The sequence below is a fragment of the Gambusia affinis genome, linkage group LG20 (assembly GCF_019740435.1).
Source record: "Gambusia affinis linkage group LG20, SWU_Gaff_1.0, whole genome shotgun sequence".
Lineage (NCBI taxonomy): Eukaryota > Metazoa > Chordata > Actinopteri > Cyprinodontiformes > Poeciliidae > Gambusia > Gambusia affinis.
In genome coordinates this window covers 13,312,404-13,326,852 of record NC_057887.1, presented here as the reverse complement: position 1 = coordinate 13,326,852, position 14,449 = coordinate 13,312,404, and the positions used below count along the sequence as shown (strand labels likewise).

The window sequence follows — 14,449 nt, the reverse complement described above, 5'->3', positions numbered from 1 at the left end:
TTCCTTTTAAAATTCAGCCTGAAGTCCCCAACCTAATTTACTGTATGTTTGAACAGCTGTTCTGGGAGCAGCCAGAATCCTCGGTAGGTTTTGTTTTCTCCCCTAAAATCTAAGATTAAAATTTCTCACATTTTGTTAATTGAGTTGGTGAAGGAACTGGAACAGAGGATGTAACCTCAACAGGCCTGTGGGCTACAGTGACCCAGATTCATATGCTTTATGGGGCTTCTGGGCCTTTTTCCAGCCCCATAAACCAGAACGCAGAGGCCATACCCAAGCTGATGCCACCTGATCTTGCTCTGCTTTAAAATAAAAGATTTTAATCTGATATTTATAGTTTGCCTTTAAATAAAAGCATTTCTAATTTGAAGAATGAGTGACCTCGGTGAGCTTTCGTCTACAGTTTTAAAGTCTACCTTACGACATTAAACAGTTCAGTTTTATTAACATCCCAAGGGAAAACTGGTGTGCAAACTCTTAAGATGTGTAAGGGGTCTTACATGTTTTTCATTTCCAAGTCCAGACTAATTTTTAGATTTTTACATCAGTGTTTGAAACATTCTGGACATTTATGAACAAAGCATTTAACTAATCGCTGTTTATTATTCGTTTGCTTCTCAAGTGATGAAACAATATGAAATGGACATCTGATTTTGGAGTACAGTAAAGGGCTGTTTCTGTGCCATGTGGAAAAACTGAGAACATCAGCTTTGTTTCAAAATCTACAACACTTGTGAAATACTTGTGAACTTGTCAAATCGCTATTATATTTTATTATATGTGATGTATATACATTGTTTGCAGAAATTTACCCAATTCACTGTTGCCACGGCCTTAAGAGTATTTAGTGGTCAAAATCAGCAAACTGGTTGTTTTATCCATATTTTAGAGTAAATTAGCATTTACTTGTGTTTTTTGTCAGTAAGTAGAATAATCAATGGAATGGAAAAAAAAAAAAACACAAAACACAAAAGGCAGGTAATCTACATTGACAGTGTAAAAAAAACTATTTTTCAGAAATTCAGACATTTCATATTCATGTAAAAATGAATAATTCACATGCACACAATGAAAAATTCTAAGGATAAGACAACTTTACCAAACTTTCAAGGAACCCTGAAAGACTAAGTTTTCATTACCGTCTGATGTTGGTTGTATTCAGTTCACTGAGCTGATGAGTCAGTAAAATTTGCTTTCATGAGTTTTTAATTAGACATTTAAGAGCTGCTTATTAAGTTGTGATGAATCAAAATAGGCTCCTTTATGTGCCATAAAAAAAACAAGTACATTTTCAAAGTTTCAGGCCTGATCAGACATAATGTTAAACCACTTTGTTGCATTTTTGAGTAGAAGAATGGAGTCTTTTATTCTGTGCTATGAAAACTTATGTGCCACTGACAGCTGTCTTCTGTTTTGAAACAAAATAGCTTCCAAATTATGATTTTATTTATTCATTTGCATAAGGCTGTCCAAACCAGTTCTTCACTTTAACACCACATTTACACAATTTAATACCCTTATGCAGCAAGTTTCATAATGGATAAAATAGATTTTTATCAACTAATAAGTTTGATTGTGTATCAATCGAACTTATTCCCATGGGAATGGAGTTGGTAGTGGAACATAAAACCATTTCACAAAGCTTAACTTTAGACAATGAATCTCCTCAGATAACGCTGTTGAAGCACAACACAGCTGTTTGAAATCCTCAGCTGAAAAAACATAAATTGAGGTTTTCCCCAAAACAAACAAATGAATATTGTACAACTTTTTGATGTTGATAAAAGGATTCTCTGCCCTAAAATGGAGAATCTACAGGTTTTTTAAGCATCTAACACCCCAATATTAAGAGGATTAACACCATGCAGAATGACAGCCCTTTCACACAATTAAAACAATAACAATGAACCTCCAACTGTGCAAAACAAAACTGGCGCCCGCTAAGAGAAACCTGGTTGGTACATCTAAAATCTTTAACAGGAACTACCAAGGTCTACAAAGATAGAATATGCACATGTTACTGGTAGGTAGTTTTTATGTTAAGTTTCTAATTAGTTGCTTCATTCCAACACTAACTGCTACACACTGCATCACTGCATCTTAGATGTTTAAAAAGGTTGATTTCACCATTGGAATGAGAATAAAATGTTTCTTTGCAGAGACAGGGAATGAATAATGTACCCAAAATGCTCCTGGGCAGCGATTTCATTCAAGGAAATCATTCCTGGTTAAATTTAATTATATTGCCATATTTTGAAAGGAGGTCTAACCCCGTCATGAATAATTTCTTGAAATTTAAAAACTAGAAATCTCAGTATCCTGCGGCTTCATCCCTTCAGCTCTGAAGCAGTTCCACACTGTTGCTCCATAATTACAAGCAGACAACTGAGAAAACGGCCATTAATATTATCAGACTTCTCCCAGGTTCTCACTATTACTGCGACATAAACAAACAGCTGATTATTGTGAAGTCAAGCACCCATTGTGTTATAATCCTTAATATAAATCTGAGCAGTCACACAGGGCTGGGCACTGCGTAATCGTTCACTCGCTTCGTTTATTCACCCGAATTTGGCAGCCCGACAACATAACACATCAACAAGCTGATATTTTCTTTGGACTATAAAACTACTGGTCTCACCTAGATTAAGCACACTCCTCACACCCCCCAACCTCACACACTGACTCAGCGATCACCGCCTGTAAAATTTCTGATTCTTGAGCGGAAACCTAAGAGCGATCAGAGATATCCAGGAGTAAAGGTAGAGAGAAAGGGCTGGGCAGATAGACGTGCATGCCTGACCTGCATGTCAAGTAGCCATCTTTGTGCCCACCCACGTCCCTCACCAACACTTCACCTTGCCTCTAACACACATGTGCTCTCGCACATGCCGTGCTTCCTTTTTTTTTTTTTTTTTTTTGCTTACACACGCGCACGCACGCATTTTTGCAATCAACTTCATACAAATCACTGCGGCAGCTCTGACACACCTGACCCTCACCTGCCTGCATGGAAGCAAACTGGACCCTCCCCTGAAAACAGGCAGATTACGCTGAGCACCAGGAGGCGATGGAGTGTGAGCTCACTGGTCAAGCTTCAGCTCGAAATAAAAGAGGAGGCAGGTAAACATTCACATCTATCATGCAGCAACACATCCGTCACAGAGAGCCTGGTTGAAAGCCTCGCCTGAAGGATGGAACTAGGAGGTTAGAGAGTTACCGTTTGCACTTAGTAACTCTGCATCTTCACGCTCCACATGCCTCCCTCTTCTTCCTCCCCTCTCTCCATTTCCTTTTTTTTTTCTTTTTTTCCTTCTTCTTCTCCACTGCGGCTCAGTGTATTCCCGCGCCCAGAGGATCTGCCAGTCCCCCCTCGCTGATTCCGGTAGTAGCGCCTAAGAGGCACTGAGCATGTCTCCCGACCCCTCCTCCTCCCGTCCGTCACTCTCTATCTCCCCTCCGTTCCTAAAAGAAACGATGAAGGAGCCCTTTCCTCCTCCTCTTCCTCCTCCTCTGCCTCTGATTCCTCTGTCCTTCGCGGTGGCTTCCTCACTCTCGGTACAGCATGTTCGTTGCCAGCCACATGATATCACAGTTTCCTTATATGGGAAGCACGGGGTTGCCATGACTACATCAGACTCCACCTGTTTTCACCTCTTTATTTTAAATCAGACAAATGGTGTATGTCGGATGCGCAGAGGCTGCACGGGGGAATGTTCAGAGTGGGTGGAGAGAAAAAGATGAAATGGAGAAATGACAGAGGGTGCAGAACTAAACATATTTCATAGCCGTTTCTTTAATGCAAAAGCAAAATAAATAAAAAAATCCAACAGAAAAGATGCAGCTCCCTCAAAATGGTCTTGAGACATTTTGGTTTTTTAAGATGAAAAAGTTTAGGAAATTAAAATTTCTCCAATTGTTTAAAAGAAACAAAGTGGATGTGAAAAATTCATCAGTTTCAAAGAAATTGTCAGAATTAGAAAAAAATAAAAGATTGTTGAAAAGAGCTTTTTTTTAATTTTAACATTTTGCAACTGTAAGTTGAGGGTAGGATACCTCAACAATTTCTAGATTATTAGAGAATAAAGTGTCAGGTTTCTAATCCTAAAGAAAATTTATTTTTGACAACGAGCTAATATGTCTGGCTTTATCAGCAATTCTTCAACATCTATAATGATTAACTGACCAAGAATCATCTTGGGGCCAACAAGTTTCCATAACAACGACAAGACTATTTATAAATCAACTGACTAATGAGTTGGGAAAAAAGCTTTTTCTACTCTGCCATCAAAGAGGTAAACTTGCAACTGGTTACTGGGACTACAACTGGAAAATTGTGATTTCAAAATGTGAGACAATTCAAGGACCAGTAACCAAAATTTTACCTCTAAATGTCCAAAACGTCCCATCAAACTTTGCACAATCACTTCCAACATCTGTAGTGGACCAAAAAAAAAGAAACCTAAGCTGTCTAAAATATTATATGTTCTTTCACTTAATGAGATAAATTAAAAATGAAGAATGACCTTGTAATTTTTTTCAACTTGATGAATTTACATTGGAAAATTCATCAAGTTTTCCAATGATGAATTGTACAATCATTGGTCTAGATTTTGCAAAGAGGAACAGAAAAAAGATCCATCTCCAATAATCTTGTGAAGTGTTACAGAAACAAAAATACTGCAACTTTGCTTTTGAACTAAGTGAAAAAAGCTTGCTGTGTCAGTCATCCGGGTTACAGCCCAAAGCCGTACCCACCACCTACTTAACAAGGAGGCAACAACTGTCAGAAACAGTTTATCGTCCATAGATTGTACACTGCCAATAAAAAGATACAGGAACAATGTTTGGGGGGTTAAGTTTGTGTCTATGGAAAGAAATGGGCCCATTTTCCTGAAAATACTGCTAAAGAGTCCTTTAAGGCAAACATAAAATAGCTGAGTCAGGCAGTTCTGTTTAAGATATAAAGTCAGAGCAGCTCATGATTGATGACTCAAGAGTAAAAGATGCCAAGAAAATAAAGATGTGAAGGGGCAGAGAATTTAATTTCACCTCAAGATGTTTTCTCTCCACATCTCTGGGATCTGTTTCCCCTTTTTTTATTGCTCACTCTCTCTGATAATAAACAAAAAGAACTGCCATCAGTGACCCTTCCAGCAGGTCATAAAGGTGCTATGGTCTCCGTCTCAAGGCCCACAGGCATCTCACCACTTAATACGCTCATGTAAGGATCCAGGAGCCACCGATGTGCTGCCATCTTCTCACAGGGAGCAAAAGTAAATGTCCACATGTAGAAACAGAAAGGCACTCAGAAAGAGCTCAATTCCCCCTTAAGGTGACACTATGATGTCCTGCTTAAGATAGTGGAACATGAAACTGCATCACACAGGAACCTTAACTTTTTTTCTTTTGAGTTTAAGCAGATACTGAAAACATACTGTGATCATGTGACCGGCAGTGAACAATAATATATCCAAAATCTAAGAGTACTTGCCTTAAAGATAGAACAATCAATTGTTTTGTTTTCATTCATATTGCATCACCAGAGTAACAAACTAAGAAGAGTAAATTGATAAGGCTTCAAATAAACTGTAGAAAATGAGCAAGGAATAGGGGGAACTTATTTAAAGGTATGTTGGTATTGAGGCAAAGCAAATATTAACAGGCTCCTTCAATAACCAGCCAGCTCTGCTTCTGCTCCTTGTTTATTGTGTGTGTCCTTTTACCTTGCCTGCAAAGTTGGTGGTTGGATTTTTATTGTTCAGTTGTTAACACAAAGTTAGCTCCCTAAAGTCCCCCTCCTAAACAGCAGGCATCTCACCAGAACTTAGCTGGAAGTCCTTAAGGAAAATCCAATCACAAAATAAACTGTTTGAACTTTTTAAAGCACTCCAGGTATGGTCATACCTGAGTATGACCATATCATAACACCTCCAGACATATCATAACATATCATATCATATCATATCATATCATATCATATCATATCATATCATATCATATCATATCATATCATATCATATCATATCATATAATATCATATCATCAAATGGTCATGTAATTGATGAGATGAACTTGTTTACACTCACAAAGAGCTTACAAGCTGCAGCACAAACTGTCCTTATTTCAGCTTTATAATCCTCTGTATGCATAGCATTTTTTCCTTGCTTTTTCTTAAAGCTGTATTCAAGATGTGGTGATTTGGAATCCTGAAATCCAAAAGAAGCTGCATCAATTGAAAATATAAAGAGGCTATAGAAATCACACCACTACACAAACAGGATTTACCAAGAAAACATTCCTGGATCAGTTGCAGAAACATTGATTTCTTAATTATTTTGTGGGTTTGCAAAGATACCTGTCGGCCAACAGCGGCGGAGCCTTGTGACAAGCTGCCCGGACTGTTAGTGTACTTGTTCTTCTGGAGGTCCATCAGGGCATCTCGCTGCCGTTCGATGTCCGCCTTGTGCATGCTGTTCAGGGCCTCCAAGCTCTTAGCAGCCACAGAGTTGTGCCGGCGGTCCAGCGAGGAAGAAGTGAACCCGCCATTGCTGTTGTCCTGGAACCGCCGTGCCCCACGGCCGCCCCTGGCAGCCAGGGTGTGGTAATCTCGTGGGAACTCGGCATCACCTGCAGAGATCATGGAATCCTTTCTCTTCTCTCGACCTGCAGATGGGGAGAAATTCAAATACACAGAAAGGAAGGTTTATGAAGCGAAGCTATCTGCTGTCAGTAGAGCTTAAGGCTGATAAACTGCAATTACTTTAAATAAAATTAAACTTAAATTCACATTAGTTTCAGTCTTTCAACTTTATTGAACTAAGAAAAAATGCTCCAGCAAAGAAGTCATATGTAAGCTGATAGATATATAGTGCTAATCATAAATTTACACAAACTGATCATAGGCATGAATGTCATTAATGACAATGATTAATGATAGGAAAGAACCCCTGCTGATGTCTGCTCAATCATTTTAACAAGTTACATTTCAACTTGACATTTTTTGTAGCCATCAGCAAGCTTCTGGCATAATTCTGACTAAGTGATCAATCTTCATGCCAAGTTTATTTAAATTAGTCCATTTCTTAGAATGGAGTCTGCTGTGAGGCATATTCAACACATTTCCAAATAGGGTCCAGGTCAGAGACATTCAAAAACTTAATGGCTTTGCAAAACCTTTTCTGACATACACTTAGGAGTACTGTTCTCAGGAAAACTCAGGATGTTCATCAGCTGGCAGTTGCTCACCGCCCACATTGGGCTAATTGAACATCATCACGGTCTAACAGGGTGGAGACCAAGAAGGAAGCCAGTGGCAGCATCATGCTCAAGGGTTGTTTTGCTGCAAGTGGCGTTAATGCACTGAGCAAAGTGGATGAAATAAGAGGATTGCTTCCAACTTCTTGAACATCTCCTAAAAACAGTCGCCTGAAACCAATAAACAGTCAAATGCTTTAGCAGGACAATGATCTTCAGGTTGAAGTTCGAGCTAGCTAAAAAAAAAAATAAAAAAATAAAAATAACGTTTTGTATAGTTTAGTTTCATTAGTGCCAGGATGGAGTCCAATCAATACTTTCAAACATTCACATAATTATTGAAAGCAAATTTTAAATGATGTAGTAATATAAATAGAACTCAGAAAAAAATAGGTTAAATGTGAGTAAATAGTCACAACCAAAATGGATTATATTTCTACTTCCTAAACCAAAGTGACAAGTATCATCACTGCAGTGACAGATTGGATGCAATTCTTTGTTTACCTAATTAGATCTATAACAAAGAACTGCTTGTGTTTTGTGTTTTTCTGACGAGTTATTGATCCAGGAAGTTGTTACTTTTTATATACTCTTTGCACACAAATTGACAACAATGTTTGCTTTGTCTACTCACAAAGAATAACACCCTCACTGACACCATATATCAGAGATTTTATCTAACATTAGTCCTTATGAGGTACATCCAAAACTAAAAGGTAAGGTCACCATTCAGTCATTCAAGCAGAAAACATAATCTGATTCACAGTGATAGTAAATAAATAAAAAAGCATATTTATCTTAAGCTGCCTAATGGTGCAAAACTGTTCTAAATAGTTCAAATGGAAGAAAAAAAATCCTACTATTCCTTGACAGTTTTTCCCTCAATTTGTATGTACCAATTTATTATTTGTCTTACCACTAAATGCATCTCAGTATAAATACATTTTTTATCTTGTCAGTATAAGATCAATAAAAGATGTTACAGTCATCACAATAGCTAGCCATATTGTGCTTTGGTTCACCTAGTCTTTTGTTTTCATCAATTAGTTATAGCTAAGCTTGAGTTTTATTTATGAAAAAACATTTTAACAGAAACAAATGAGTCCCTTTTTGCAAAAACATCTTTTTAAAAAAATCTAATAAAATAAAAACTTTGAGCATAGATCTGTTGTGGGTTTATTTAGATAGAAAACAGACATGTGGAAGTGAGAAACTACACCGCTGGCATCTTAGCAGCGCGTGAAAATGAGGAGAACATCTGTCTGTTTTTACAACTGTAACTGTCCTGGGAACCCCAAGGCAAGACAAAACAGTCATGCAGTAAAATCTCCTGTTATATGTGAACAGTCTCATGTGTGACACTCAATGAGAAGTGACAGAAATGGGAATGTCTGTCTCCAGGGGTAATGAAGTTTAGTGCCCTCTTGTGACCAATTACACACAAAGCACCTCTCGCTTGAGGACGGTGATCAGTTACAGAATATTTGCAGTTTTCATGAGTTAAATTAAACCAAAAATTAGATGATTAAATAGGACAGGAGTCAACATATAGTAGGAATGTCACAGGACAACATTCTACTGCAGAAAATTATGCCAAATTGATACGTGAAGATGTACTGTGCAGAAAACATTTTACAACACATACACTCACACCTATAAGATCAAAGAAGCCAATTTGTATATTAATAATGTTGGAAAGAATGTTTTAATGCAATAGATTTTATTATTTGTTGACACCATTATTTTCTCAATCATAGTCCATGTTCATATCTATACAAATAAAAGTATTATACCTTGCTGTTCTGTCACATGAATAAAAAGCTATTAGCTCATTAATTAGCGGAGCCATTTACCAGACTAGCCTGCCTGCAGTCAGCTTCTTTATTGACCTGCTTCTCATGGATGTAGTTTTTAATTATTTGCCTTTCAAAGAGTGATTGTGCTTCCCAGTTTCCATGCCATGACTGTCCATGTTTTTTTTGTTTGTTTTTTTTTGCTGTGAATAATTCCCAAATGGTTGATAGAAGAGAACCTAATGGTTTGTTAGAGAAAACCATGGTATCTCTCCTCTGGCAGTGGGCAGTTGCAGTTGCTCTGGTTGTTTCTCTATAAAACCTTTTACCCTGAAGCTGAAACTGGACTATGCATGCTGCACAAAATATTAACTTACATTCTCCACCACACCTTTGAGTGAAATATCAACATCATAAGGAATTTCATCAACAAGGTGTTTGTGAAGCTACTGTTCTTCAAGATGATTATAACATAAATCAAGCAGTTGTGCTTTCTGTGCCCTTGATTTCCATGCAAAAAGGGACCAATCCTGTACTTTAAAATTCAGACTAAATTCACCACATTTATTTCATATTTGTGTTGTTATCTTCAACCACTGTTTAAATCTGTGAAAAAGTCAAATTTCCTTGAAACTTTTAACAGATTTTTGTCCTTTTAAAACAAATTCCTCTTCAGATTCCACACCTTGATTTTTTTTATATTTTTTTCAACCCCTTGCCTCATAATTACTCTAATACCTGAGAGTGATGGTCTAGTTTGTGCTGTGACACATTTGATAAAACTTTAGCCAAGGAACTACCGATTTGTCTAAACATTTATGTTTTTAGCAATTGAAAATGACTTAAGTGACAAAAGTAAAAGCAGCTGAGAGAAATTTAATTAGGCATGTTTTTATTTTTGAGATTTCTTGCTGAACTGTTCGGACATTGGGATCAAAGCAATAATCCATATTGAAGGTCTTTCTGTTATGCTAAAAATATAATTAGATTATTTCTCACTTTAGCTAAACAAAGACTTGAAATCTGAAAGGATGAAATCTTGTTACATTGCCAGTCCAATGTTAAATTTAGTGTTAATAGTTCTACTTCAGCATACAAATCCCTATAAATATCATAATTAAAAACTAACCAAGTAAGTAAAATCTGATTTTAATTTGAAATGTGCGTAAACATGCCACTTCTAGATTATGTTACATTCATGATGGCATTTTGGCCCATGTCTTTTTTCCAGCCATATGATTTAAGACTCATAATACATGGCCCAACAAACTAATACTTCTGAAATAATGACCCTGTGAGCTGACTAGTTTCAGCATATAAAAATCTTTAGATATTTAAACTTTGGAACATCTCAGTCTTTTCTCACATTACACTGAAAGTAGTTTTATTTATGTTGGCTGGATGGATTCATGTCATGTTGAAACGCTTCTCCAAGGAGCAACATGGAAGGGCCAGCAGAGGCAGGGCAATATTTCTATAGAAATCCTTTACATATTGAATCATTAGAGTTTTCTGCTGGATGGGGGTATTGATCGTCTTACTGCATGAAGAACAGCAAATTGCTCCCTCAATATTTTGTCTCACGCAAGCTTGCTTCTTTTTTTTTTGGACTGTTTTAGTACATCTCAAAGGTATTATTGAAAAGCTGGGTCATCTCAGCAAGCATTCAGGAAATGTTGAATAACTGCGTGTGGACCAGTTATTGATGGAGTTTGTCTCACCAGTCTCAATAAAACTTTACCATGGTGCTGTCTTCTCAAAAAATCCAGTTGACACTTCATAACAAAGTAGACTATTTAAACTGGCAGACTGAACTGGTTGTTATTAGTGTATCTGATTATTTTTCCTGAATTCATTCCATCATTTCCAATCATTTCTTCAAACAGGTGTACAGGAGTGCATAGCTGAATAATTTTGTCTAAATCTTACAATTATGCATTGGAGAATTTTCTCAGCCTTTATGATTTACTAAAACATCATAAAGATATAAGATAAAGACTAAACTCTTATTGTTCTATAAACAATCACTATTACAAACATAACCCAAGTGCCCGACTGTCTAGAAAGAATTCAAGACTCATGTTGTTTTCTTTCTGTGGAAGTATTGAAGCATCTGAGTAAGGGGAGTGATTTTGGGAATTCAAACATTAAAAGAAAGAGGAAAAATATGAAAAATAAGTTAAAAACATATATGGTAGACATGAGGACTACCATAAAAACTTGAAAAGTTTGACCAAATTTGATAAATAAACAGGAAGCAGTTGGAGCTCTGAACTTGGTTCATAATATTTAAGTGCTGGATTATGAACATGAATTCATTCTTTGGAAGGTCTGAACTAAATTTACAATTCAATATCAATAATTATATTGGATAATTAATCTCTAACCAAGTCACATTCTGGTTTTAAAGAAAATGAGAAGATTTGCATCAAAATCAAATTGGAATTAAATTTATTCAACAAATGTTTTATATGGGTTAAGGTCATAATTTTACACATCTACACCCACACAAACACACACGCACACAAATAAGCAGTTAAAAAATTAAGTTAAGTTACATTAAACTCCAGTGACTAAAACTAAATGGACTGAATCCAATTAGGGATTGTCTAATGGATTTTCACACACAATAGGAAAATTTCCAGACAACTTTCTGTTCAAGTGAAATTTAGAGGTAAACAGTCACGTAATGTGCATACTGTGCACTACAAACAAACTAAATTACATGAACTGCAGGGCATTGACCAACACAGTCTCCACATATTATCGATCTCTCCCCTAAGTGTTCTCCTTTTGCCCGCTGAGCAGCAGAGATCCACTGAAGCAGGACCTTAAAGTTGATTAGCTTGCACTTAGCACATTTTACTGCTCTGTGCTGCACAACAAAACTCCACATCACTGCACGTTTGACCTTTTTTCATGAGAATATACAAACCAAAACATATTTATCAAACATTTAGCCGTCACTGGGAAAGTTCCTCATGGCATATCTTTCACCTGCCTTGAGCTTAAATTTGCTGCAGTAATTAATGATTTTTCATCCAAACAGGGAAAGCTTCCTGTCTGTGCATTCACGCTGACAACAATGTTTTTGGTATTTCAAATAGTGTCTCAGTCGGTCACAGATGTAAGTTTTCTGATGGCAGCACAGCAGCATGCCAATGTGTATCCATGGTAAGGCTATAAAACCGAAGGGAACTTGCAGAGACTGCAGGAACATCCAGACCGGGCCCTGTCACTATAATTTATGTGAAGCCTTGAGCAAACTTCTTCAGAGAGCGCGCGTGCGTGTGTGTGTGTGTGTGTGTGTGTGTGTTTCAGTGGGTGGAATTGAGAGGGTGTGAGGCAGACAGACGCTCCGTTCTGCCGCAATACCTGTTGTAATTTACCTTCTTAAAATAACTCCGGTCCAGGGATGATTGCTCACACAATGGACATTTTCCCTTTGTTGGAAATATTAAACCTGTTCACTAAGGAATGTATTCTTAGTAAAATTAATTTGACTAATTTACATTAAGATTTTATATGTAGCAAAACTGGCTGCCTTATAATTCAGTGCACAGTTTAGGCAAAACATTTTGTTTTCAGCGTTGTTGGACTTTGGTAGACATGTTTCCATTGTACACTAAAAAACAAGATATTAATTCGAACAAAGAGTCAATTTCAACTGCAGGCCCCTTTGTTAACAACCATGTATTCTTGATGATCCTATTGCAGTTACTTTGCAGCAATTGCAGACTAAGGCTTATACTTTCTGTAGAATTTAGTTCATCCTTGATGTTTTTCTCACACAGACATCTTCTCTTCTTTACCGCTCTTCCTCCTACAGGTCACTGTGCAAAAGCATTCACCCAGCTATGTGTAGATGGAATCATACTAAGCAACTTGTCAAGGTTAGCCAAATGATTGTACAGCGCATTACTCCAGAAAGGCCTTTTGTACATCTTGCTGGACAGTCTTAGACATCCTGATGTTTTCTGTGCTGTAACTTTACTCCACTTCAAGTTATTGATGACTTATAACAGAGTGAAAATGGTTTCTAATTTGCAGGTAATCGTTAGTAGCAAAAGACATATTTTAAACATATATGCCTCCTATTTGAAGTCTTACGACTTTCTATCAAACTGTTTTCGGTGCTAAACTAGTGTTGTTTAGTTTCTTTGAGTTTTCTCCTCCACAAGCTTTGATGGCAATAAACTCTTCACAAGAAGGAAGAAACCCTCTAACAGAAATGGCCCGAGACCATTAAAGTGTTGTGAGCACCATCTTTAAAACCAAAATAATTTAAATACTAAGCTTCAGCATTAAAACAAGGTTGAATTAGTTATGGAATAACGACGGCTCATAAATCGTCTTCCTGCTGTTTATCTTGAGATCACCCATGACGGAGTTTATGTAGCTCAACCTGCCGCCTGCAGCTGCATTTACAGCCCACATTTCCCACAAAACAGGAACCTTCATTTCCAACAATTATTAAACACTGCCACGTCTCTTAACATTCACAGGAAGCCTTTGTAAATCATTTGAATGCTTTGTGCATAGCTTGTTTCCCTGCACTGAAATGCATTCAAACACTCCATGCCATTAAAAAAGAAAAACAAAACCACAATCTCATGAATTTATGGAGGCAGTAAGAGCAAGCCGACAAACTGAAAACCCGAGCCAAAATGCTTTGATCAGTGTTTGTCCTCTTACAGATTTCTCTCAGATCTGGCACATGTCTTTCAACTACATATCGGACAATGATAATATAAAGCACAGATCAAAAGCTTTACCTATTTTAGTGTACTGAAAGTAAGCAAGGTGATTTATTTCAAGCAAAATCCATGATAAAGGTGACTATAACAAGCTTCTTGTCACTATATTCATCTGATCTAAAGATTTCTTATTTTCAGACACTGAAGCTACAACATTTGCTAAAGCAACTTTTGTGTCCTTGAAACCTTGACAGAAATGGAAGCAGACACCAAAACAAAAACTCTATTTATAAACTGGGAAACAAAATGAAAATAGTAATACTGTCCCTTTATATAAACTCCAGCCATTAATAATTGCTTAAAAGTACACAATTTTGAATACTTCAATCTGTCCTAGTTTTAAAATAATCTTTTAAACATAATCTCTGTGTAATAACTGAACCATGAGACAGTTGTACCTCAAATTAGTTCCACATGAATCCACGTTCAGAAAAACATCGTGGGAGTCCACAAAATTTGGTTTCACTCAAATGATTGTGACAGCTTACATTTTAGTAAAGGTTCTTCTTGAATAACATTTTGAGAATGTTCAGGTTTAAATTATTTGCATTGGGACAAGTGTTTAAACAACACATACACATATAGTAAAAGCCGACTAGACACAAATACTGTACACACAAAATCATGAGCAGCTTCCACTCA

General features: G+C 36.9%; 1 protein-coding gene across 11 annotated transcripts in view; it reads right to left on the bottom strand.

Moving 5' to 3' along the window:
* zgc:114120 (uncharacterized protein LOC619267 homolog) overlaps positions 1 to 14,449 on the bottom strand; it is a 91,590-nt gene that overhangs the window by 54,244 nt on the left and 22,897 nt on the right. For 9 of the 11 annotated variants that reach the window (XM_044101876.1, XM_044101874.1, XM_044101877.1 and 6 more), the window contains one exon: positions 6,359 to 6,666. In XM_044101876.1, the coding sequence (XP_043957811.1) occupies positions 6,359 to 6,666 (308 nt within the window). Of the gene's footprint in view, positions 1 to 3,220; positions 3,541 to 6,358; positions 6,667 to 14,449 lie in introns of those variants that run through there. The other 2 variants (XM_044101883.1, XM_044101884.1) reach the window with 1 other exon arrangement.